The following is a 26,932-nucleotide window of genomic DNA, read 5'->3' as shown; positions in this document are numbered from 1 at the left end:
CAGAGAACTAGGTTTTGTGTGTGTGTGTGTGTGTGTGTGTGTGTGTGTGTGTGTGTGTGTGTGTGTGTGTGTGTGTGTGTGTGTGTGTGTGTGTGTGTGTGTGTGTGTGTGTGTGTGTGTGTGTGTGTGTGTGTCAACATGTTTGTGTCTATCATTCCCATTAAATCGTAAAGATATGAATAGGTTTCAGTCACATCTGCTTCTCAAACTTACTTTGAACAGTTAAACTCTATGCTTTTGTTTGAACTGCTGCTGAGAACTTAGAAAAGTTTTCAGGAGGTGTCTTTGGAAATTTGTACGGTTAATGTGGTATTGTTTGTGGCATTTGATGAAGGTGAAAATGTTTTTTTTTTTTCCTGTCCTGTGTTTTCAGCATCTCCTAACTGCTGAGGTATACAGTTTACTTTCTGTGAGATATATTTTCTTCAGTTTTGTCTTTGCTCTCTTTTAACACTCTGCTTTTCAAAAAGAAAAAAATTCTCACTTTGCTCTTCTTCTCATTCCTACTCTGATTCATCCTGTGCTATCTATGAGTTTTTCCCAGAAACAGAAAGATTAAATCCATTCTTCAGTGTCCTTAAACCTCCAACTCAGCTGTTTACTTGCAAAAACACCAATACACTTGTTCTAAGTCTGTCAAATGTTTGTATCTTTTTGTGTTTGTGGTCAGCTTTGTGTGTGTGGGGGGGTGTGTGTGTGTGTGTGTGTGTGTGTGGGTGTGGGTGTGGGTGTGTATTCGGGCGTGTGTGTCTGTGCATGCATCCTTGATATCAGCAGTCTTTACTAGATCCAACACGAGACTGAATTTAAAAATAAAAATAACTACTTTCCCCACCTTAAGCTATTAAAAAATAAGAATTGAAATGGTGCAGACTCTGTATTGTGTTTATTCAAAAGCAAACTTAAGTGTTTCAACAATGACACATTTTTATAATTCTACCTCTATACATCACCACTGTGGATTATAAATTAAACAAACAACAACATGTGATTAAAGTGCAGACTTTCAGCTTTAATTTAGTGGGTCAAAAAATAATTAAGGACTGATAGCCATTTTTACACATAGAAAACCATTATCAGATGCTCAAAAGTTAATTAACTGTCAAGCATTTTCTCAGACAAGTGATGCATGTTCCCTTATTATTCTGTGACAAATTAAGCAGATAAAATATATGGAGTTGATATCAAATGTCGAACTTGCATTTCATATAGTTTCACTGAAATTCTCAATGTGAAGTAAAAGTGCAAGTAAAGCAAGCTGCCATTAGATGGAAAAACCAAAATAAACCTATCAGAGGGGTAGGGAACATTTTGGAAATGGACAGTTCAATAATCTGGTGCTATTGAACTGGAGACGGCCAGTGCATTCACTGGTCAGCCCAACACTAAAAGAACTGAAAGACCATAGAAGATAAATAAAGTGGATGTTTTTCCTTTCACAACACTAGCCAACTCAAGTACACTCATCAGGGTGTAGACACTGTCAAAGTTTATTTTGAAGAAACAATTAAAAACATTTCACATTATCCAAAAACTATACTGGAGGCAATGTTACTACATGGGCATCTATGGCTGCTAGTGGAACTGATGTGATGTGACTGCTTATAGAGGTAAGAGGATGAACTTTGAAATCTACATGGCTCTATACTCTTTGCCTAGATTTAAATAAATGCTTCAAAACTGTTAAGACAGGGTTTTATAGTACAAGTGGATAATGGCCCAAAGCATATTGAAAACATTTTTCAAGGCAGAGAAATGGAATATTCTTTAATGGCCAAATCAGTAACCTGATCTCAGCTTAAGAGTGCATGTTTTTCAGTTACTGAAGGCAGAGAGACCCACAAACAATCAGCAACTAAAGGCAGTTTGAGTAAAGGCATGGCAGAGTAGCCCAAGGGAGCAAATGCAGTATTTTGTGAAATCCATTAGTTTCTAAACTTCTGACAGTTACTGACTACAAAGGATTTTCATCCAAAACATTATATTAGTTTATATTTTAAATTATGTTAGTTTGTCCAAATACAAAAAAAAGAGAATGCATATAAATACAGCTGTAATTCATTAACAGTTAATGCAGACTTCATGTAAAACCCTTTAAATTTAAAGTGTAAGTCTGCACTCTAATCACATATTCACTTATTCACAATTTAAAATTCAGTGTTGTAGTGTTCAGAGGCAAAGTTACAAAAATGTGTTACTGTCCAAAACAACTATGAACCCAACTGTGCTGGAAACACAGATATCTCTTTCATGACTGAAAGGTCAAATATGAAGTTTCCTCTGGTTACCACACCAAAAATAACCAACTGCACTTTTTCACTATATGTGGTAAGTATTGATGATCCTATCAAGCTCTTGGAAAATAAGCAGTAAAGCAGATTGCCCAAAGCATCAGGCAGAACACAGGAAGAAAAAAAATGAACATTTTATTTTTGAAAAGGACTTTTTTGTGATGTTCAAGTAATTCAGTTTTGATTTTTATAAATCACACATTTATTGATTAACCTCTTATAAAGGTAAAGATTTATAAATTATAACAGTTCCTTGAATTCTCTCAGCCTCTATGAGCAATGACAAGTCATCTCCAGAAATGTTTTTAAATTAAGTTGAGTGTTGCAAGTAATTGCAGTACTATTATGGATATTACACTATGTGTGTTTCGTGCTGTAGAAAATTAAAAAAATTCAATTACACTGTGCCCTGGAGTTGCAGTAGAAGAAACACAAACTAGAAAAAAATATAAATTTTCTAGGTGACTCAAACAGGTAATGTGAAGGAATGTCACTGAGCGTGGAGAACAGGGTAGCTAATATTTATCTGAGGTAAATGCCAACACATGTAATTTAAAGTTGGGATGGTCTTCTGGAATATAAGTATTTTGGCACTATATTGGTGGTCAACTGTCCCTCCTCTAATTTTTCCACTACACTTGATTGTTTTTCTATTTTTCATTGATTGGGTAACACCTGACTTTAGGGTCTTAAGTTGTCATCAATAACAAAGCAGTATTTTTTTCTGGCTGTAATAAAAGCAAAATTAAACATTTCTAGTTTCTCAGATTAATTTGATCAAAATCAGTTACATCTTGATTGTTTGATTTAAAATTCATTAAAATAGATGGGAATAGTGCAAGCTAGAACTGAACATGAGTTATTTTACAGACTGTGTGTGTGTGTGTGTGTGTGTGTGTGTGTGTGTGTGTGTGTGTGTGTGTGTGTGTGTGTGTGTGTTCCCTGATGTAATGTATATATCTGAGGGTTGTAAACACTCAGAATAGAACAGAAGAATACTCATACTAAAACGTAATACCAAAGGTACATTGGAAAGGCTAAGTTGGAAATCACTACACAAGGAAAGACAAAAGCTAAAACTGTTCAACAGAACAGGAATAAGGTAAAAACAGAAACCAGAGGCTTGAAAATGTTACAAAAGATTAAATTCATTGTTGAATATTGAGCAGTTAAAAACAGGAATCCAAGTCAGCCTACCAAAGCTACCAAAACAGTAAATCCTAAAAAGAAACCCAACCACAAACACAAAGAATTCAAAATCCTAGTCAGGCTAGGTTCCATTTTTTTTAGATTTCAGCAGAAATATTTTCCATTGCCAGGCTGTTGCAAATACTAAATGTTAACCAGGTCAGGGTTCTCTATCTTAAGTTTTTTTCTGATTGTGTCACACTCAAATTCTATAATTTTTTTTAACAATATGTTTGCAATACTCAGAGTCACAATCTGTTACTGTAAGAGAAAAAAATATCAAGTCTTTAAATAGTGGACATGTTCTTTACAACAACCACTTGTAGCAGACAGTTTTAATGGATTTCAGATACTGTTAAATTCATCAACTGTTATTAGAGAACTGACCAAGAACACCTGAGGAAAAACTGTCAATGATTTATACAGAAAAAGAACAAAAAGCAACATTAGCATTCATTTGGAGATGTTTGTGTGCCCTCATAATGCCACTGTTTTGCTTAGAGCTTAAAGTAATGAAAAAGAAATATATAATTAAGATATAATTAGAGAAGTAATTAAAGTTTAATTAATTCTTCTTACCTAATGTCATAGTATATAACATCCCTTTTGAAGAAAAGATTCTAGTTAATTTTTCTCTGTTCAAATAAGAAACAGTAAACTTGAAAACACCTCTGTTTCTCAGCCTAAAAGTTCAAGAGCTATATCTGGAAAACTTTTTCAATGGACTATAATTTGATTTTTCTTACGTATTCCCCCGGGGTATCCAGACTCTGCATAGATATAATTCAGCAAAACTAAGGTAGAAATAACAGACATGAACAATTACTTTAGTGGTAGCTCAAGAAGCACCATTGTGATGTCCCCTAACTTCTGATGTTTTATACCTTCATTGGAAACCAAACCCTGTCACAGCAACCGTGCAGTATTCACACTGATTTACACCTAGAAAATAAAAATGATTTGGAGAAATAGTTTGAGGCACCAACAGTCTAACATCCCTTTGATGTTAACAAGCGGTAAATCAGGTTTCAGAGAGAGAGGAAGATGAAGAGGGAGACGAGGTGCGATGAGGGGGGAGGATGAAGTGGAGACAAAAGAAAAAGAGCAGGTCAAGAGAGGGAAATGCTGGATGTTGAAAGAGATTTAAAGAAAGTTAAAGAGAGAGAAGAAAAATAGAAATTGAAAAGAGGAAGTGGAGAGGAGAGGGGTTGGGCAACTTTCCTTTTATGTTACAGGAGCAGAAGCATAGAGGAGAAAGTTAAATTGAAAGAAATTAAAAGGTGAGAGCAGATAGGGAAGAAATGGTTTAGCTCTGATGTACAAAATGTTAACCTCTTTTCAGATCAAAGTCTTTCGTAAGGAAGCCAAAAAATGGAACCATACAAAATTGTGTTTAGATCATATGTATTTTTCTTGTGTTTATCAGAAAAAAATGAAATGTTGTTCCAGGATTGCTCTATAATGAACTTGGAAATAATGAATCAAAGCTTAATGTAAAAACCTACACTAAAGCTGATAATTCTAAACATTGAAATATCGCTAACATGTTCCAAATTCAAGTGCCTAAAGTAATAAACATCCATCATCTAGCAAGAACTAGACCATTTTTCCGATGGGACTACTCATTTAATATATTATCATCTATAAGTACTCAGTAGTCATTGGTCAGAGCATTCTTCTTTGAACTGGCATTCAGTTAGAGCTTACATTACATTAGCTTACATTACATTATGCAAATTTATTAACATCTATCTATTTAGGCTAGACAGGGGCATTGTCCCAAACAGGCCCATGAGAGCTCAATGAGAAATTGAAATAACATAAACGTGCACTTCTAAGTGTTTATTTTTTTAAAGTCAGAATTAAAACAGTTTTCTTAGTTTGTAGAGAGCAGATTCATATGCTTATATTGTCCTCCATATGCTAAAGGGTCACAGTATGAATCACCATTATAAGAAAAAAACACCCATTGAGTAATAGATCAGGAAGGTAGATTTGCTAGCAAAGCTACAAAAGCAACAAAAACCTTTTATGAAGCTTTACACATGGTTGGAGCAGTCAAAACCAGCTTTGTAATTTCCCACAAAATTGCAAAAAATAGTAAGCCATTGTCTGATGGGGACCTTATCAAAGAGTATTTGGTGCACTCTGCTGTGCTAATATACACTAAGAAAAAAGAAGCACTTGAGAATGCGCCCCTCTCCAGGCGAACCATAACAAAATGGATCGAGGACATTTTCAAAGATCTGGCGCTTGAAAAACAAAACAGACAATTTTGATATTTTTTTTTCTCCTTGGCTGTGGACAAAAGCTGTGATGTCTGTGACACAGCCTAGTTACTCATCTTTGTACATGGGATAATGAAAGAGTTTGAGATTACGGAGGAGCTGGCAGCAATGTGCTGAATGAAAAGGACCACGACAGGGAGTGAATTGTTCACGGAGGTAACTGCATGCTTTGATAGGCTTGGGCTGAAATGGGACAAACTGGCAGGTGTTACAACCGATGGCTGTCCAAATCTGACAGTGAAAAATGTCTGACTTTTGTAGCGGATGGAAGATAAAGTGAATTAAATAAACCCAGAACTGAATCTGGTATTTTTGCACTGTATTATGCATCAGAAAGTGTTGTGTACAGTAAGTCAGTACTAAAAATGAACCATGTTTTTGATGTTATAACTAAAATAGTTAACTTCATCACCAGGCACTGAATCACAGACAGTTTGTTGCACTTTTGAGTAACTGCTGGAAGAAGTCAGTATCCCTTTTTTATTCTTCTCACTAAGAGGAGAACTTGCCTTACATGAGGAGATATGCTCAGATGATGGTTCTCTTTGGATTTTAATTTAATCTTCAATTCAGTTTCATTTATATAACACCACATAAGAAAAGCAGTCACCTCAAGGCGCAGGTAAAGAGCATAAAAATAAATATAAAACCCCAACAATCAAACAACCATCTTTGAGCAAACACTTAGCAACAGTGGGAATGAAAAACTCAATTTTACTGGGAAGAAACCCCTCACAGAACCAGGCTCAGGGAGGGGTAGCCATCTGCCGCAACCAGTTTGGTGTGAGGGGAGAGAAACGGGACAAAAAAAAAACAAAAAAAAACACTGTCTGGAAACGGTACTCAAAACAGACTAGATTTAACTTCCTGAAAAACCCAAATAGCAGTTTGTATAAAAAAAGTTTTCGAGTGAGCTTTTAAATAAGTCATCTGTAAGTGGTGATGTCTGATACACACATTTCTACAACATGGGGACTGAATGTGAGGTGCAGCTAAGTGGAAAACCTAATAAACAGAAGTTGGCAGCTTTAGAAAAGGAAGACTGGGGTGTAAAAACAAAAAAGGGTGAAGAAGTCAGATAACAGGAAATGAATGTTCATATGTTTTAGGGTTAAATAGGAATGGGTGGAGAGCACAGAACATTTGAGGCACTGGGAGATGAAAGAAAGGGTGGGTGGAGGGACGAGAAGTGTAGTGTAGAGAAAGAGAGGGTGGAGAAGTTATAAACTTCTGAGGAATGGATTAATGGCCATAGAATTATATAAAGATGCAGAAATAAGAATAGGTGGGGCAGGAAAAAATAGTGAGAAAGTCTATTTAACACAGTTTTGCACCAACTGATGATTAAATATTTACACATATTACATTTTCTGAATATTGCAATTTTCTCGATATATTTTTTTCTAAAGCAGTCATAAATAAATAATATTAAACTGACTTTATGCCAGTTTGGAAATTGTAACTGCCCTTGCTTTTATTTCATAGCTGCTGAACTTTTGTTCCAATTTTTAAGATACTTGAAAACATAATTCTCTGCTGTCACCAGGAAAAGAATTGCTTTCTTTGTTTCCCTTTTCTCACCTAATAACTCTATTTGGTTCCTTTGTTGGATATCCATGCACAGTTGCACTATGTTATACAGATCCCTAGTTTAGGTATTATATAAAGAGCTATAAATATGCAACTACAGCCAATGCAGTATTTCAACAAACTGTAACTTACTGTTCAGATCTGACTGATTATTTCTATCTTTTGACAAAGACATTGCTGGTAAAAAATGCACATTGATTAATCACAACACTGAAAAAGATTAAAATTAAACAGAATACAATCTAGGATTTTCCGTTGCCTTATGTCCATTTCCAGTCACTTCATGTGGGGTCATATACTGGATGGTTTGCTAAAAGTGTATACCCCAACACTCGCCTAAAACAAGCATTTATCAGGACAACAACTGCTTTAGCATTAATGCAATAAGAAAGATGGTTGAACTGCATAATGTTGTCCTTTGGGAACAAATAAAAAAAGGTGTTTGCGTAAGTAAATGAAATAAAATCTATATTTAAAAATCGATTCTTCTTCAGAAATCCATAAACCTGTTTTATAAATGAAGTTGTTTCATTTTAAATATGTATAGAAACAAACGTTATTCCTACCAGTTGCTAGCGCTATGTCCCGTGCAGCTTTGGTTCCTAAAAAAAGACTGCTTCACCCAGAGGTCAAAGGTCAAACCCCCTTTCCACTCATTATCTTATTAGGTGTCATGCTGTAACATTAAAATTCAAAAATAAATAAATAATAAATTAACCAAATATGTACTATAGAGTGTTAAAAAGCTTTAGACAGGTTTTTTTAAAAACAAAAAAAAGAAATCATGCATTTTGCTAAACCCACAGGTATTCTGGTTCACAGTATTCTTGTTGGTCGTCTTATGTATTCAGTGAAATTGTGCTAATGTCTTAAAATGACTGCAATTTACTGATTCGAGGCTGTTAAATGTTAATATGTTGCTTCAGGTTGGCGGAGGGAACAAGAGAGAATTCGCAAACCTGAAATGCCACTAATGCAACAGGAAGAAGTACATTATTAACCTTTTCTTTCAGGCCACATTACAGAACAGTTTTGCAAAGTGCTTTACAAGATTAATAAACTTGTTATAAATCAGTGACAAATATCTTACTGGATGCAACACTATAATTATTGTGAAAACTTGCTTTAGGCTGTGCTTGAGCAATGCACAACAGAGGCTGCATTTGTTTCTGTGGAAAGCACTCAATGCAACTCATTTGATTTCTGTTTAAAATGTCACACATGCATGCACGTTTTTCCCAGTCTCAATCACACTGTTTTTTCCCTCTTTTTTATTTATATATTTATTTTTAGGTTTCTCCGAACTGTGACAAGGTTTTGGTGAATGGCAAAGAAATGCGTGGTCGGCAGTCTTTGACCATCAAGTTCTCATACCTGCACCTATCTGCTCAGCTTCAGCTCACCGTCTGGGTGCCCAAGCTACCGCTTCAGATAGATCTGTCAGATACTGAGCTCAGCCAGGTCAAGGGCTGGAGGGTGCCAATCATCACTAACAAGAGGTAATTTGCCTGTCTGACCTTGAGGGAATGAGGGAGTGTAACACACGGTAGAAGGTGTAGGCATTAGCATAATTTTGTCAAAATGTAGAGCATTTCACGTACACCATTTTCATTTATGCTACAAAGACTTTTTTTTCCTTTGGTAAGAAACACATTTTAAGACTGTTCAGAAGGGAAACACAAACACAAGCAATTGCTGTTAGAATCAAGCAGTGAACTGTGAGGAACTGCTAGTTTTTGAAGTCCCAGAAATTTATGGTACAGGCATTTGTTGAGTCGTATTTCCTACTCGTCTATGAGAAATGTGATTTTGTCTTTTTATTTTAGTATATACCCATGAGTCACTACAGCTCACAATGCCATATTTTCCAAATTCTCTCAAAGCTGAACCAAAGGTATATTACTTTTAAGTTGCAGACTGAAAATATTGTTTATTCCTACCAGTGTTACAAAGCACTTACCAGTATGTTAAAAATGGAAATTGAGTGTTTCTTGCCAAAGCTGACATTGGCATTAATGTATACATGGAAGTTTTCATCGTTTACATAGTTTTTAATGATTCTAAGTATCATTATACTTTTGTGCTTCTATCTTTGATTGTGTATTTGTATGACAGGTATGTGTGTTTGTGTGTTTTATTCCTATTTCTCATCTTGCCACCCTTCCATTTTGTTCTGCTGGGCCTATTTTTCAATTTTGGCAATTTCTGCTCACGCAGCCACCAAGCCGTGTGCACAAACACACCTCCATCTCCCCAAACCACTATCTGACAGAGTGAAACACAAGCACTATTAGGTAGACACATTCACACAGACACATGTGCAACTGGGGCACTGGGTAATGGAAAGAAAATTCCTGTAATATTACCTGGGTTTCATAGGTACTGTAAAGATATAAGACACAGATGCAGTCCTCTGTGTGTATATTCCTGTGTTGTTATATGATCCTGTGTGTGCCTGTATATGGTCAATGATAGATTTCACAGAGGCAGGCAAAAGAGAAAGAATGTGTATTTTTATGCGTCCTTCTGAGATAAAAATACATTCTCTTTTAGAGACTAATCGAGACAAGTTGCCTTCCTGTTTTTTAGTATTAAAAATTAGTACATTCATAGTATATTTTATATTTCTTATGTTTTATTTCATTAGATTAGATCTGATTTAATTAATGACTACTGTATTTTTCTATATTCTGCAAAAGAAATAAATAATTAAGAAGAAAGACATGCAGCTGTCTTAGAGGTGCTGCAAGTCTATTTATTAGTAGATTGCTGCTTACTACATTAACAATACAAAATACAAAAATAAATAAATTCTTGTTCCATTGACCAGTATTTTTAAATACAAATGTAATAATTTAGTTTAACTTTTTGATACCATACCAAAGCAGTAGAATGTGAAGTTTAAAGAATCCAAGTTAAACTGAGTCGAACAATAATCCTGTTTTAACTCAATAGTGTTGCAAATTTAGTTCTGCTCAAGACTCTATTGAATCCCCCAGTTATAGTGACTTTTACATATGTTGTTCCATTTCATTTTTTTTGCATCAAGACCCTCTTATGATGTAAAAGATTTTTGGTGTTGTTGATAACGTCACAAAGAATCATTTCTATTGTTTGGATCTACTGCTTAGGAGAAAAATGCCCAACAGATAGTATTACACAAGAATAGAAAATTGACCAGCTACGTTTAAAATATTTTGACCATTCTAGTCTTATTATAAGTGCTTAATGTTCAAGTAAAGTGTTTAAATGTGTTAAATGTAGATTAGAGACTCAAGTGTCCTTTATTTGGCTTAAAGTGTAACCTGAGGATGAGATTATTCAGTACATCAGCTGGAGCTGAGAGGAGAGAGGAAAGGGGACATTTAATTACTGGATAATCTCACCATCCCTTCATTTTATTTATTTCTTCCTTATTTATCTCTTTTCTTTTCAGACCTACCAGGGACAGTGAAGATGATGAGGACGATGACAGAAAGGGCAAAGGCTGCACCCTACAGGTATCATTTGATTGTAAATCAGGATTGTTTATGAGTGATCACAACTCTTTTAAAGGCAGTTTCATCTGAATAACATTTGCCTAAACACTGAGTTATTGATACTGAGTTGTACTTCTGTGCCATGTTTTTGTCTAATCACAACAGTGAAGTAAGAGTCTGTTGTGCACTTTAGCATCAGAGTCTGAATTTGGCCTTGTTCTAACCTTTCAGTACCAGTATGCTCTGGTGCGGGTCCTCACTCATTTTGTCGCAGAACCGTCTGACCCAGGTGGAGAGATGGTTTACATGCTGGGTGCTGACTGGCAAGTTGATATCACTCATTTGGTCTTGGACCAATTAAAGGTGGGTATACACAAATGCTCACAAACAGTACCATTCTATTCACTAGCAGATCATGGCTTCTTCATAAAGGAATAGTTTAACATTTTGGGATATAACTTATTTGCTCACAGCTATGGGCAATGACACTTTCTAATAAGTACTTGTAAGGTGGCTTAATATATAGACAGGGCAAAACATGTCCTGATTTTTTGCATTTACAGATGAACTATGTGAACAACTGTGGCACCTACACATTACACCTACAGGAGCTCCTGTGCCATGGAAACCCATGGCATGAAGCTCCCAACACACACTTTTTGTGCTGATGTTAAGAAGTTTGGGACCTCTGCAGTTACTGAGTCAGCAGAGCTTTTACACACTATGCATCTCAGCACTCAGCAGCCCTACTCTGTAATTTTACATGGTCTGCCACTTTGTACCTGAGCTGCCACTTGGTAATAATATCACTTACAGTTGATTGTGGTATATCTAGGAGGACAGAAATTTCACAAATTGACTTGGTACAGCAGTGAAATTGTATCACACTGGAATGGGACTGAAAACACCTGAACTCAAAAATTAAGAGATGCACCCAATAGTATATTAATATTGTAATTCTTTCTAAACAATAAATAATGTATCCTTTGACTGCCTCCTGTTTCTGTATTCTGCAGATAGAAGAGCCTCGCATTGCCAGATTAATAGATGGACGAATCGTGATCGGGCGGGATCTGGGACACACCAATATACAGGTATTCTTTGCTCGCTTCATCACTAAAAGTGCAACCCATCTCTTCCCCTTTAATTGTAACTAAGCTGATTGATATTATAAGCTCTAACACCAAAAGAACCCTTTCTGCTTACTGAAGTCTATATTCATCCCTATAGTAAAGTTAAGAAACTGACTGCAGTGGGTCATTTCCTCATCATACAGTATTCGAAGTATATATAGAAAAAAAAAGAAATTCCACGAGCAATGTATTCAATGCTTTTTACAAAGTCCAGAAAAATACAGTTGAAAAAACTCATTATGTCAAGCGCAGAGTAATTTGGCACTTCACATTACAGCCATAAGTACTCCGGTGATGTAAACACTATCCCCGTTCCTCATATATAAGCCTCCCCTGCTAGCTTGTTATACAATTAGCCACAATTAACTGTTGAATTTGGCCCTGACATCTCAGTGTGATGTTCACAAATTATACACATATACACACTGAACACAGTTGTGCACTTTCTGCATTCCAATGAGCCTGGCCATTGTAACTCAGTGTGACAGTGGAGGATAGTTCTGTGGCTTATTCTGTTATTTACTTATGCACGGTTATGTAGCAGAACTAAAGCAAAACCACCAAATGTTTTGCAGCCATCATCAGTGTCGTCTTATATTGTTTTCTGTTCTCTGGTTTGCATGCATCACATATACAGAAATTATGTATTTTTATGGTCGCATTCATTACTGTGTTGAAGAGTATGTTTCACATTTAATAAAATAAATAAATAAAAAATGGTTGGACTGAAGTTAGTGCACAAGTGGCATGATTTTTGGTAACAGCTGAGTGTATGTTAGCAGGGGACTTCTGCATTAATGTATGCACGCGCACACACACAAACACACACATATACAGCTGTGGACCGTTTGGGAGCCAGGAGAGAGAATTTGCCGAGAATTCCCACTGAGATGCCAGAGTCGACAGGCGTCATTTGATAGTTTGACATTTCAATTTTAGCCCCCAGCTCTGTCTTCCTGAGTATCGCTTCTTCCTCTTTTTCCTGTCTCTCTTTCCTTTCTATCCCCAGTCTCTCTTTCTCACCCTATTATTCTCTGCCGGTCTTGAGGAGCAATCCCAGAGCCGTCAGTCATTGCATTTTGTTACCTTGCTGAGGGTGGGATTAAGTTTGACGCCCTGACACATTTGCTGCGAGATTGTCTTTGTACACCAATCAGATCTGCCTGTCCTCCTGTCGCTGGGCGAAGTAGTACACTACAACATGGGCCCCCCTAATCTCTATCAGTGTCTGTCTGCTGTTCCCCCTCTTCATCTGTACCCCAATCTTTTTCATGCTCCTTCTTTCTGCCCCTTTCACTTACTGTCCTCCTCTATTTGTCATTGTCCCTCTCCTTCTGACACCTACTCTATTTATTTTTCTCTTGCTTGCTTGCCATCTTACTTACACTGTCCCTTTTTCTTTTCATCCACTCTGTTTTCATTTGAGTTGTCTTTAGTTCAGGCCTTGTTGTCTTAGTTGAATGCTGACACACTGGGGCACAGCTGGAATGCAGACGGGAACACAGTCTGTGCATTTGTGCGTAGATGTGTTTTCGTTACTTAGCGTGTCCTTCGCTGTGTGATGACAGCAGCAGAGTTTCCCTGTGTTTTCTTTACACATGCAATACCAGCACCATCAGCTTTTACAGATCCATGTTTGTCTGTATGCATTTGCATGTGTGTCTAAGACGTGCTGTGCAGATTGCAGAAATGAATCAATGACTCATTTGATCAGTCTGTGTGTGTTAACTTCCTAACTACTCAAAGTTTATGTGGCACAATGGTGGCTCTCACTGCTCTTGCACTGACAATGTTAAAATTTCACCTTAAGGAAATATTCACTCAGACAGCAAAAAAGCTATTTTATGCATTTCTATTGTACATTGCTTTTTACTGTTTGTTCTACAAAAACTGTACTTACTAATTTCCAATTACTTTCACAGCAAATCACAAAAAAAAAAAAAAATAGAAAAAGTATAATTTCCTTGGGGAAAAAAGAAGCTTTTCTTAAACCTCATTTATTCAGCAAACTTTTTAAAGTTAAAAAACGTTGGGGTTTTTTGGGGATTTGAGTTTTTAGAAATACCTTTCTTTTATCTCCTACTAACCAAAGAAATTAAATTCAGTTTAGCATTTAGTTAATGCTTCAAAATTGCTGCTGAATAAAGGCATTACCAAGATGACAGCTGAGTAGCAGGACTTATCAGCAAACATTTAAACAGCTGTAGTCTCACCATTTTCTTGACATTTAGACTTGGTTGAAAAAATATTTGGCATCTGTTGGATGTCCTTCAAGAATGTTGCTCCAACGTCCTTGGACTTTCTATTTACTTAACAGTTAAAAGAAATTAAATACTCTTGCTTTCAAGAAAAATAAGATGCTTCAAGTCGTTTGGTTTAGGAGAGACAATGGTTCAGTCCACACAAGAAATTTCCTCACAAAACAAATAAGAGAGAATGTCCAAAATGCCTTGAATGTGTTTTTTATATGTGAAAACAGATGTATGTCCAGAAATAGTAGTCTGTGTACATGAGTCTGTGTGTCTGAGTAAACCACTGTTTTACATTGAAACAGCAACATTTGTTCATTTATGGGGCACTTTTTGCCATTGACCACTTTTGACAAAATAAATAACATCATTTCTTGTAGAATGATTTTCCTATAAGCCACAAAATAACCTGCTTCCTGTTATTTAAATATGTTTTTGTATTGTCTTTTGTTGCAGGTTCTGTCCCCCCTGTCTGATTCGATACTGGCAGAGAAGACTGTAACTGTATTAGATGACAAGGTAAATATTGCTTTATTATATATATTTGTAATTTAGTTTAGTATGTTCTTGAGTCCAATTTAGCAGATTAAAGGTTGTACCAGAGGCCAATATTAAGATTAATTACATCTGAAAGCAAACAACAACCAAAGTTCCTCACAGAGTAAGTAAACACGTGTTTATTAGCGCTGCACCTGTACATAATGAACTCAAATTATGCATATTTATTGAATAATGCAGCATCAGACCATGGCACGGCATACAAAGAGTGTTGTGATTTACCTAAAGTGTAAACTGTATTCTTACTTATAGCATGTTGAATGTCTAAATAATGTCTGATACAAAAGTTATATGCTAATAAAAGAGTCACTTTTATTTTGTAATTATGCTATATTAATGTATCTGTCTTCCATTATTGACCTAAAGAGATCCACATGTGCTGAATCTCCCAGTTTTAAAGTGACTGACTTTACATTTTAGGATCATCATCAGAATAACAAACCTTTAAAAGGGGACAAAACTACAACTTGAACTTTATTTATATTTCTTCTGTGAATGACTAACACATACATTGTTTTTTTTCTTTTCTTTTTGTTTTTTGTTTTTGTTGTTTTTTACCTGAAGGTCACCATTTCAGACCTGGGAGTCCAGCTGGTTGCATCTTTGTCCCTTAGTTTGAGTCCAAGTCCTGTAAATTCTCAAGCCATACAATTAACAACCACAGCTGCTGACCTGCTACATACACCTAAACAGGTAGGAGATCACTTTACGTCAAGTCTACATCTGCTAAAATTTTGAGATCCTGTTATTCAGATTTACTTCTTGGCCCCAATAAGATGTAGCTAGATGAGTACCCATTTCAAGATTGCATGGTGAGGGGTGAGAGTACCCCAGCTTTCATAGAGCCAGAGGCAGACACACTGAACATGGATGGATGAATTATATAAAAAGATTTTTGTCCTTACGAATATCTGTGATTTTACTCACACATTAAAACATTTTTGCAAGCCATCACATCCTCTCACTTTATCTAGTTTGGACATGTGGCCATGTGATTCACATGCAGACAACTCTCTGCCTTTAGGTTTTTATTACACAAGTGAAATGATGGCCACCATCTTTGCCTGTTCCTCTCTTCACAGTAATTCCCTAAAGGTTGTAATCACAGCTCTTAAATAGTAATTCTGCACTGCGAACATTATCTAGATGCTATCTCTCCCATAATCAGTTTCAAATTAGGGAAATGTAACTTCAAGGCTATAGCAATTACAACAGCTACCGATTACAACAGCCATTTCTTTTTTTAAATGAAACTTCAGGCCCTAAATACAATCCAGTAAAAGAAATTAAATCGCAACAATGAATTTGTCACCTATGTTTACTAACACAGTGAAACTAAAATTATTATAACATTTTAAAATCTTTTTTAACCCGTCTTTGTCTCCACTTTGATCCATTATATCATCACACATACCCATTAACAGTTATTACATGCACATATTTGTACTGTACCGTATTGCCAAGGTACCATATTACTTATTATTCTTGACTTTTTGAATGACATTGCCAAAGGTTATTTTATACCAAATAAAGTTATATAGAATATGTTAAGCTCTTTTTATGCTTATTTTTGTTTGTTTGTTTTAAAATTGCCACAACATAAATACCACCCAAGGGCTAAGCAGCTCACCCCAATCAAAATATAGGTCCTGCAGTTTATTAAAAATTCAAAAAAGTACTGACTCTTACTCTACCTTTGTAAAATTATTTTACTAGGTTATATCAGTGTAGTAGTCTTTTTATTTTTATTAATAAGAATAACAAAGCTGTTTGTCAACGTAAATCTGTGAAGCAGGACCACTTAATGGCAAGTTTCCCACATGTGGGACTCATAAAGGCTTATCTTATCTTATCTTATTTTAAGAAAGAAGAAAAATCTTTGCTTTTCTTTTACATTTTGTGTGAAATTCAGAAAGTATTTTTCTTTTGTGGATTTTTTTCCTGTTGTAATTGAACAGGAAAAAGACAAATCAGAGAGAAAAAAAAGTGTTTCTGTTCACAAAACAGGTGTTTAGGTTTCAGTTGTCAATACTGTGTATGAAACGTGTTTGGGAAGTGCAGCATTGCAAACTAACAATTATAAAGTTGGAACAAAATTGCCAAAATCTAGTTTGGTTAACTTAAGCTACTTTGAAAATCTAGTTAAAATTTTGTGTAAAAAATGAACAAACTGAAAATTATGTGTGGTCAGCATTTGGACAAAATACATTTGCCATGGGTCTGCGGCGGCAGACCATGTGTTTCTTTTTAGCGGACCCAAATACAGACACTCAAAGCAGGGACAAGGTTGAACGAAAAACACGCCGTTTATTGAATGTGGAACACAAACCAAAACCAATAGCTAAAATAAACCGGGAAAAAACTCAACTAAAAGCAAAGCACAGGGATCATGGAAAAACTAGGGCCCGGAAACACGGGGGAAGACGAACAGACAGCCTCACACTGAACAAAGGGAGACAGAGGACTTAAATACACAGAAGGGCAATGAGGGAAGTGGAAACACATGGGAAACACAGCTGACACAAATGAACAAGATGCCACAGGGGAAGTGTAGAATATATATACGGGAAGGGCGGTGTATACGAGTCTGGCCTAAGTCTTCGGTCAGAAAGACTGCAGCAGTCCAGGAGTTTTTAGTTCACTGTCTTTAATGAAACTTCACAGAAGAACTGGTTACAGCAGGGCTTGCCATGATAAATCCAACTGTGGTACAGCCAGATATGCACTTATAATTGTGGCAGATGCAGTATTGGTGACTATAAGCATGGTTTTCTGGAAACAGAAACAGGCAATACTATAATTAGCAGGGTCAAAGATAACTAAGCAACAATCAGAACACATCATCTACTCTGACACAGCAATATTTTACCATGTCCACAAGGGGTCACTGTAAGACCAGAAGTTGGCTAAATAGCACATATCTTTCCAGTTGCTAGTACCAAGGCAAGAATGTGGCAAGCTAACAACAGTTAAACTAGTTCAGTTCAGTTCAGTTCATTTTTATTTCAAACATATACATTCACCAACATTTCATAAAATCATTCCATGCAGTTGTTTGAAAAGGAGTAGGCTGAAGTATATACTTATTTAGCCCTACCCCTCAGGTTTACATCCTCATCATCTAAATTTGAACAACAAAACGTTTAAATGCCTTCAACTTAGAACATAATAACATCACAAAAAAAAAAAAAAAAAAAAAAAAAAAATTGTCATGTTCAACAAGAAAAACTAAACAATAAACAACAGAAAAATCCTTTAACCGCGGGATGTAATCGTTGGAGGAGATTCTGGCCACTGGTATTAACTTAGTGCAAATTAACTAAATGATTAAATAATTAAATAAACCTACTAACGTGATATCAGTGTACCGAGGCATAACTTTAGCTTTAACATGCACAAACAACTATAACTATTATCGTACCAGTTAACCTGTCAAAGGTAATAACACTTACAGTTTCATTAACGCACACGGAATCACACAAACTGCGTTACAACTGCCGTGCTCTGTCGCTGCGTCTCTCACTCCCACTCTCCCTCTGCGTGATGTGCACATGATCAATGATGCGCTCATTTGGGTGCCCTTGATTCTTGCCTCTAGCCATCTTGAGGCTGAGTCAGCAGGGAATTTGCACAGGAAGCAAAACTAGACAGACTGAACATGCAACACGAGACTATCAAAATAAAACAGGAAACACTGAGACGTATACTGACACATGAGCTTGACACAGGAAGAATGGCAGATGAGAGAAGGAGCGAGGGAACACGAGAGAGAGGGGACGAGAGAGCACAAGAGAAAGAGACATGACAGGCTGGGGAAACATGGAATAAACATGACAGACAGGAAGGGCTGATGAGACATCCTGACAAGACAACATGAAAACTAAACATAGCAGCCCAAAAGATACTGAAAATATAAAACCAAAATATTACACACAAAGAAATCACAAAACACCATTAATTCTAAAAGGCTGGGACAAACGACCCAAGACTACGGCAACATTATGAAAATGCCATATAATAGTAAATAAGATTAAAAAGCTACGCAGTTGGGTCTTTGACAGTTTGTAATATCACTTTACAAGATATGTTTTGATATTTTTTGTCATTTTGTTATTAGCTTTCCAATGTTTTGTGCTTCTCCTGATAACATTTTTGAAATTACTGTGGTATTAGATCTGGATAACTACACTGGGCAAAACCTGCAGAAATATATGGAAGAAGTTCTTAAATGGTTAAATGTCAGAGAAACCTCATGCACTTGATTATTTTACACTGCCCTAAGGATTTAGCAGGAACATGCCACTGTCTTTTGAGCCTGTGAATGTGGACTTTGGGATTGGCCCACAATCACTCATCTTTTAGAAAATACTTTCAGAGTCGAAGAGAGGTGTTCCATCAAGTAGTTCTCAAGCTTCTACAATAGCATTTAACAATTTCAATGATGTTAAAGTGAACTAGAAAGCATATCTGTTTAGGTTCTAAATCATACACGTCATAGTACTCTAAGGAGCTTGGACTTCTTTAAGTTTCTTGAAGACATTTCACCTCTCATTCAAGAAGCTTCTTCAGTTCTAAAACCAAATGGTGGACAGTACCTAGTGGGAGTTGTCCCTTAAGAGCGTCGCTGACTCACTATTGAAACTTCACTGTAGGTGGCAGACAGTGGGTGTCGTAAGCCAGCGGTCCCCAAGCCCCGGGCCTCGGACCGGTACCGGTCCGTGAGTCACTTGGTACCGGGCCGCGAGAGTTGAGGCTCAGGTGTGAAATGTATGGTTTTCAGGGTTTTTATCAGTTTTCAGCATTATTTTGTTATCGTTTTTATCGTTAACTCGGTTTTCCTGCGTCTTTTCACGTGTGTTATGAATAAATCTTCTTTTTTTCGGTACCGGTACTAGTTTTATTTTGTTGTATTTATCCGCGACACCTTAAAGGCCGGTCCGTGAAAATATTGTCGGGCATAAACCGGTCCGTGGCGCAAAAAAGGTTGGGGACCACTGTCGTAAGCCACCTCTTCTGTTCAAAGATGGTCAATCACAGTGGACATAGATGGCCTCTTTCACTACTCACTTTGTTAAATAAAAAACTAAAATTCAGGCACGTTGCATGCATAAAATGTGAGCTTTACCAAGGAGCCAACTTGAAACTTACAAGAGTCCAGCAAATATAAAACTGTATGACAAGGTCCATGATAAGAATGTACTGTGATGAACAAAGGCAAGATTGGGCGTTAACAAGACCAAAAAAAAGACAAACATAGGAAACATAATAGGAAACAGATCAGAAATCACAGAGACAGGCGAGGAAGTAAAATAAAGCAAGGCACAAAAGAAGAAAGGGGGAACAGCCAATAAAAAGCAAAGACTCTTTGTTGATGTCAGTTATCTTAGCTTGAAATATCAGATGACAACATTCTTTCTATCTTGTGCAAAGAAAAAGTATCAGTGATAGATATTCTCTTTGATCTTCTTTCGTAAAAGGTCACAAGAGGTTCAACCAGTGTCATTAAAATACATTTTAATGATTGGATTAACTATTTAAAAGCTTCAGTTGTAATTGTGCAGGTTTTTTTCTCTCTTTTTCAGGAAGCTGGGATCAGTGCATGGATCCAGTACAGTGATGGTTCAGTGACACCACTCGATATATATGATCCAAAAGACTTCCTACTCTCAGCTGTCTCACTTGATGAGAATGTCATTTCTGTTACCAATCAGGTACTGGCATCTTCTTTTATATTGTCAGCAAGTAAAGGTAAAACTGCATAAAGAAGTGACAGTTTTATACATTTGTAGATCATGCTTTTCAGAGCAGAAAGCCCACATTCAATTCAGTTCAGTTCAAGGTTTATTTACAGTTTGGAAAATCATTACAAAAGCTGCCTAAATGCGTTTTAAGCTGTAAGGTATTAACTTCCACATTCTCTTTGTCATTTAGGAACAGCACTGGCCCATTGTAGTAGCAGAAGGTGATGGGCAGGGGGCATTGTTTCGAGTAGAGATGGTCATCTCTGAAACTTGCCAGAAGTCAAAAAGGAAGAGTGTGCTGGCATCTGGAGTTGGAAATGTTATAGTTAAGTTTGGAGCAAAAAATGACGAAAGAGGAGTGATGGGAAGAGGGGGGCAAGATGATGGTGGAGGGTTGGATAACAGCACCAGTGAACAACGGACAAAAGATGGAGGAGAGTGGAAATCTAACAGTGCAGCAGTGGACCGAGAGGAAGGAGCCATGAGGAAGGTATGGGAAAAAAAACAATAATAAAACAGTGAGGAAAGGATATTTTTAAGAGTATTTTCCTTAAACTGTAGTTTTAGAGTGTACTCACATTAGATAAACACATTTAATCATCAAAGTTTAGTTTGTTTAAGTAGTGTAATCACTGTGAGTGGTTGTTAACTACACCTTCTCGGTCCAGGGCATCTCAGTATGTCACACATATAGTCTGATTATTATCCGTGCCTAGCACAGAGCTCCCAATGTTTCCTGCCTCTGTGAAAATTGCTGTGTTAAATATAGTAAATAACATAACTGTAATGCAGAGAGGACAATATGTCGCTGCTTCCGCAATTAAGCCACAAAGGAATTAAATAATTAACCTGAATGTTGTGAAAGAGCAGAGCTGATGCTGAGGCAAACTCATGTATATAAGAGGGGTATACAACGTATGCAAATATGCTTGTGTGCAGTCCCCCCCCCCCAAAAAAAAAGCATGTAGTTCAACAATAAATGATGTTATGGTAGGATGATTGCTGACTGGTAGTATACTAGAGCAGGAAAGGAAGCAAGAGTGGAGTTCAACATGGATTGGTAAAGCATGAAAAAACATGAAAGACCATCAAAAACAACATGGAAAGCGCAGACAGTGGATACTTTTATTGTGGTTTCCCTTCAGTTCTATATATGTTATGACTTTATGCTCTTCTTTGTGACTGGCTGAAGGTCCAACAAGAGCACAAGAAAGAATAGCCTGCAGATTAACCATTCACGGCACTGCCCAAAAGTGACACTACAAAATGTAGACAACACTCTGCAAAACAGGCTGTAGACTCTTCATAGAAGCAATGCAAATGCATGAAAAAGTCATCAAGCACAGTGTGAGAGCAGGCCAGCAGGAGAATGGGGAGAGGGAGTCAATCTTCTGTAATAATGCCGTATTTACGTGAATCCAAATGAATATACAAAATCCACATAATTTAACCATTTACTATATCTGTGTTTTCATTTCCATTTTCAGGTTAGCTCAACAACCAAGAGTACAGTAACCCATCGTGCTTCAGGTGGCAAAGGTGCTGGTGGTGGCAGCAGCAGTAGTCGTGGCAGTGGTCCCAGCCAACCAGGCGACTACAGTAGCTACCCAGCACCAGTGGAGGTACCGGGGACTGGAAACAGTGAGCTAACACAGCCCACTAGAGGCCTGTCAGACCTGGAGATTGGGATGTATGCCCTTCTGGGGGTATTCTGCCTGGCAATACTGGTTTTCCTCATCAACTGTGTCAGCTTTGCTTTCAGGTAACCCCCCCCCCAAAAAAAAAACCTTAAACATGTTACTCAGCAACAAAACATGATGCACATTAAATACTAAGGCAGGTCCATTATGGTTAGTTAATATATGGGTGGAATATTATGTGAAACTGAAAGGATCTATGAACCAAAAAGCTGGTTTTGACAGGTAATCTGTATGGGCCTAATATGCCCATATTAGGTGACCATTGTCTATTGGAGGATTAAAATTTAAGCCAGATCAATGTCTTGTACATAGCCTTTAAGTTAAAACCTGCAAGAAAGCTTATTCATTCCAAACAATATTTAATGATGGGCATAAACAGCTTTGCTCAACCACATTCTCTTGTGAGAGAAACCTTTTGAGAGAAGTCAATTGAAAATAAAACAATTTCAAGTGTAGAGATTGTTGTCTGATTTTCAAGATCCCATTAATAGACTAATTCTTTACTTTTTAGAGAGGTAACTACTGCTCCAGTCGGGAGTAAAATATTCATATCAACAGGCTAGTTTATTAGAAACACGTATCACTGAGCCTAAACAATTATAAAAAAGAATAAATAAATCATGAATTACCCTTACAATAGCAGGAATGTTCAATGAGCTTATTTTACCTGTAATAAGACTGCATCCTTCTAGTCGTCCTTCCTCCCGCTTTTGCCTCTAAAATCAGCTGATCAATATTTTCACGACAAATGCAGTAATCAGTTATCTGTTCTTTTCTGATTGTGTCCTCTCCTTTTTGTTTCAAAATGGCAGAGAACATTAATTGCTCTGTGGCTTATTAAGTGATCAGTGGAAAGCAGCGGTGGTTGGCACAAAAATCCAGCATACCTCTCAGATAAATGTTTTTGTATTAAACTTTTTTTATGTTCTCATATCCTTTGTGTGCTGCTATTTTGTGTGGATATTAAGAGACAAATCACAAGTGACTCTCACCAAATGTAAGTTGATAGTTCCCAGCAACCCCGAACTGGTTAAGCGGTTGAGAAAATGGATGGATGGATAACAGACCTGTGATGCATCACTTATTGTTTTGCTAGTACCTTGAAAACCTAAAATTGGACTTAATTCTCCTTCAAATTTTCTTGAACTTTTTAGTGATATTTTGATATGGGTGAAATCCTCAACTTTTATCTGAGTAATGATTTTTGCAGTCATTCCTTATATTGTCTGATAATGCCTATAGATTATAGTCATGAAACTGCATTTGTTTAAATTTTCACCTCAATTGATGATTCATTATGAATTTTCCTCTGCAGATACCGTCACAAGCAAGTCCCAGTTCTAGAGGCAGGAGGCAACATGAACCATGCCCACGACTGGGTCTGGCTTGGCACTGAGGCTGACCTTTTAGCAGACCACTCTGACCAATGCCAGGGTGGCGTGCCGGATGAGTGCACCACCATAATTGACCGCAATGAAGGGGGCTACGAGGAGAACAAGTATCTACTGAATGGGGCTGGTAACACCTTGGTAATGGGCATGGGCACTATAAGTGGGAGCGGAGGCAGAGGTGGACATCGGGGTGTCACCCATGGACAAACCTTGCCTAGATCCGTTCCAGAATCGCATCAGTGCCTTTCAGCAATCACTACCGGTGGCAAAGATGCTACAGGTCAAAAGGAGCATCTGAATAATTCCCCCCAAGCCACAGCTGCAGCTGCTGTTGCAGCGGCCAAACGCAAACGCGTCAAATTCACATCTTTTGCCACTGTTCTGCCCAATGATAATTCAGGTGGTGGCCCATACACCAACTCATCAGTCCTGGTGACGAATGGGAGTGAAGATGATATCAAGTGGGTGTGCCAGGATATGGACCTAGGTCAGTCTGAAATCAGAACCTATATGGAGAGGCTACAAGACAATCTGTGACTGATGGGAAAGAAACTGAGAAATGGAGGGGCAGAGGATTAGTACAGTAAGGGGAGAATGGACAATGAGTACAATTCACCTATAATGCCTTTGCAATGGATATATGGAGGGAGAATGGGAGGGATATAAGAAGCGTGAAGGGAACATAAAGTGTGATGATGTGTCTGGAAGAGTATCTAAGAGACATTGTGTTGGGTTGGGGACGCTTACATTTAGCATCCCTTAGGCTATGAAAAGCATCACTAGCTCACACTAAAATTAATGGTAGCAAATAATAAATAACTTTATGAGTTTTTTTCTGTTTTATTTATTGTGAAAATATTAGTGTAAAAATCAATAATAAAGTCACTATTGTTTAAATGTTTACTTTCAGAAAATTAGTAAACCATTGTATAGATACATACAGTAAATTCAGGGTACGTTATTGGACAGACATTTGTAAGCCACTTTACATTTAAACAAGGATGGGAAGGACTTACATCATGTCCTGCCTTCAGAAGTCTTTTTTACTCGTGTGGTATATTGCCAACCTTTGCTGTGGCCGTTGACTAATCATTGATCTACTTTTGATATACAAACATTTACCTGCCGAGTCTGCAGAATGGTTACGTAACACGTTCTCTGACGAATATGTGTTGTTGGTTTATTATGTGACCCATTTCTTATGGCATTTCTCATAAGTAATATGTGAAATGTAATAAATATATATAGTCCAAGTACTCAACTAGAAATTCAGGCATTTTGCAGTTAGTAGTGGGAATTGCCATTCAGCTCTGTATTCAGGCAAATGTGCTCTTTCTTGAAACAACAGAGTGTCTTGAGAGTTGGAAAATGATATATCTTACAAAAGACTGTTTCTCCCTTGGATCCAAGACAGAGGCATTTATTCTTGCACAATTACAAACAGGAAAGGACATTAGCCATATTTGAGGCTGATTTTCTGTTTTCCCTGCAGCCAATGATGGCTTTCTCCCTCTATCCAGAATCACTCCTGTCATCCCCTGGCCCATCTCCTTGTCTGTGATTGGACGACAGTAGAACATTTGTGAAGTTCAAAAAAAAGAAAAATACACACACAGTGAAACACTGAGTGTAAGGGGACTGACTTAAGTGTCTCATATTTAAAAAAAGGAAGTGGTTGGGCTTTGCAAAGCCTGACTGAGCACCTAATAATGAAGATTATTAAAAAAAAAATGTACCACATAGGCAACCAGACAGACAGGAGTACCTACAGTGTTGAACATTGAGCTAACAGGATGTACTGAATGACATGTGAATGGATAATGGAATGGATACCTGACGAACAGATATGGATACGTACCAGCTTGTTGAACATTATTATGAATATATTGGGTTTTTTTTCCTTTTGTTTGTCCTTTTTGATAAATAGAAGGTTTTTACGTTTTTCTTTGTTATGTTTTTCCCTAATTTGGGAAGATATTAACTGTAGATTTTTATTTCAGAGATTTATTAAGATTTAAGAATATATGATCCTTTTTTTTCCTTCTAGATACCTATTTATTTGAAATTACGTTTGAGAGGGTGAGGAAGGAATGACAGGGCAAGGACAAAGACTGAAAGTAATAGGCCTGCTGGTGAATGATAGCACATAAAAGAATAAGTGGAAAGAAGGACTCAGAACAGGCAGAGGTTGCCTCACCTTCGTTAAGCTCAGGTGACGAGTCATGAAGAACCGACAATAAAAAAGGAGAACTGTACGATGTTAAGATTGCAATATTTATTTATAAATGTGTTACTGTTTCAGAGTACACTGTATGTTGTAAATAAATAAACATGCTTCAAAGTGCTTGTGAATAAGATTGCAGGCCACTAGCAAACAACTTGGTGATATTTTGTACATTTTACAGTGCAAATATGGTACACAATACTATCTACCACCACAATGTGAAAGTGATCTTATGGGTTCTTTTTTCTAAAGATGTTCCAGTCTTTACTTCAAGTATTGAATGAGTTCTTGTCTTTGTACAGGGTAGAAATCAGTTTACCTCCGTGAAATGTAAAAATGGAGGCCATTACACTCAAAATTGTTTGAGAACGGCGAGTCTCAGAGGTCCATTTAGGAAAGCAAACTAAACCAACTGTCACAATGGTTTTTTTAGTGGGCTCATTCAATTGAAAACAAGGGCATAATTTTGATTACTAAAAGCATCTCTATTTTCAATCATTTGTTAAACAAGAAACATTTGAAAAATACACGCTGGCATCAAAACACAAATTGGGTCTGAAATAGAAAGAATTGGGAATAAAAAGAAAATGCAGTTTAAACAGACACAGATAAGAGACCTGAGCTTATGCCAAATGGGGAATAAAATTTGCCGTATGGCCTCCACCAAAGCAATAGATATTCTGACTGATGATGACAACTATACTGTATGTTCTGGACACATTACTGTATCTATCCTACTCTGCTCTCCGATGTAGTTATAAGACTGCTGTGCTCCAAAGGAACAGTCAAATGGATCCTAGTTCAATAGTTGCTTAAGGTATAAGTGTAGCAATGTTCTCAGTTGAAAAACCTTTCTTAAATTGCTGTGAGTGTATTCATACTTTACAGCTTTGGAAATCCATTTTACCTACTTTTATTTTTTAAAAATATATGGATGTCAACTTAAAAAATACAAGGCTATTTTTGAGAGACTGCAGATTGGGTATTTCAGCTTGCACTGTATTTGATATCAAAGAAAATACACTGTAAAAAAAAAATATCAATGTCAGCAAAAACCACAATGTACAACACGCTTATTAAACTACTGCTAACTTTGGTAC

At 36.9% G+C, this 26,932-nt stretch overlaps 1 protein-coding gene across 1 annotated transcript in view; it reads left to right on the top strand.

The window, feature by feature from the left end:
- si:dkey-215k6.1 (transmembrane protein 132C) overlaps positions 1-26,626 on the top strand; it is a 70,507-nt gene extending 43,881 nt beyond the window's left edge. Inside the window, exons 3-12 of the mRNA XM_039620351.1 lie at positions 8,651-8,856; positions 10,794-10,857; positions 11,068-11,199; positions 11,853-11,930; positions 14,675-14,737; positions 15,341-15,469; positions 20,359-20,487; positions 20,708-21,007; positions 22,005-22,279; positions 23,533-26,626. Of these exons, the coding sequence (XP_039476285.1) occupies positions 8,651-8,856; positions 10,794-10,857; positions 11,068-11,199; positions 11,853-11,930; positions 14,675-14,737; positions 15,341-15,469; positions 20,359-20,487; positions 20,708-21,007; positions 22,005-22,279; positions 23,533-24,145 (1,989 nt within the window). The 3' untranslated portion in view covers positions 24,146-26,626. The remainder of the gene's footprint in view (positions 1-8,650; positions 8,857-10,793; positions 10,858-11,067; positions 11,200-11,852; positions 11,931-14,674; positions 14,738-15,340; positions 15,470-20,358; positions 20,488-20,707; positions 21,008-22,004; positions 22,280-23,532) is intronic.
- Positions 26,627-26,932: the final 306 nt, after the last annotated feature.

The sequence above is a fragment of the Oreochromis aureus genome, linkage group 12 (genome assembly GCF_013358895.1).
Source record: "Oreochromis aureus strain Israel breed Guangdong linkage group 12, ZZ_aureus, whole genome shotgun sequence".
In the NCBI taxonomy this organism is placed as follows: Eukaryota; Metazoa; Chordata; class Actinopteri; order Cichliformes; family Cichlidae; genus Oreochromis; species Oreochromis aureus.
Note: the sequence above shows the minus strand (reverse complement) of the source record. Positions and strands in the feature narration are given on the sequence as shown.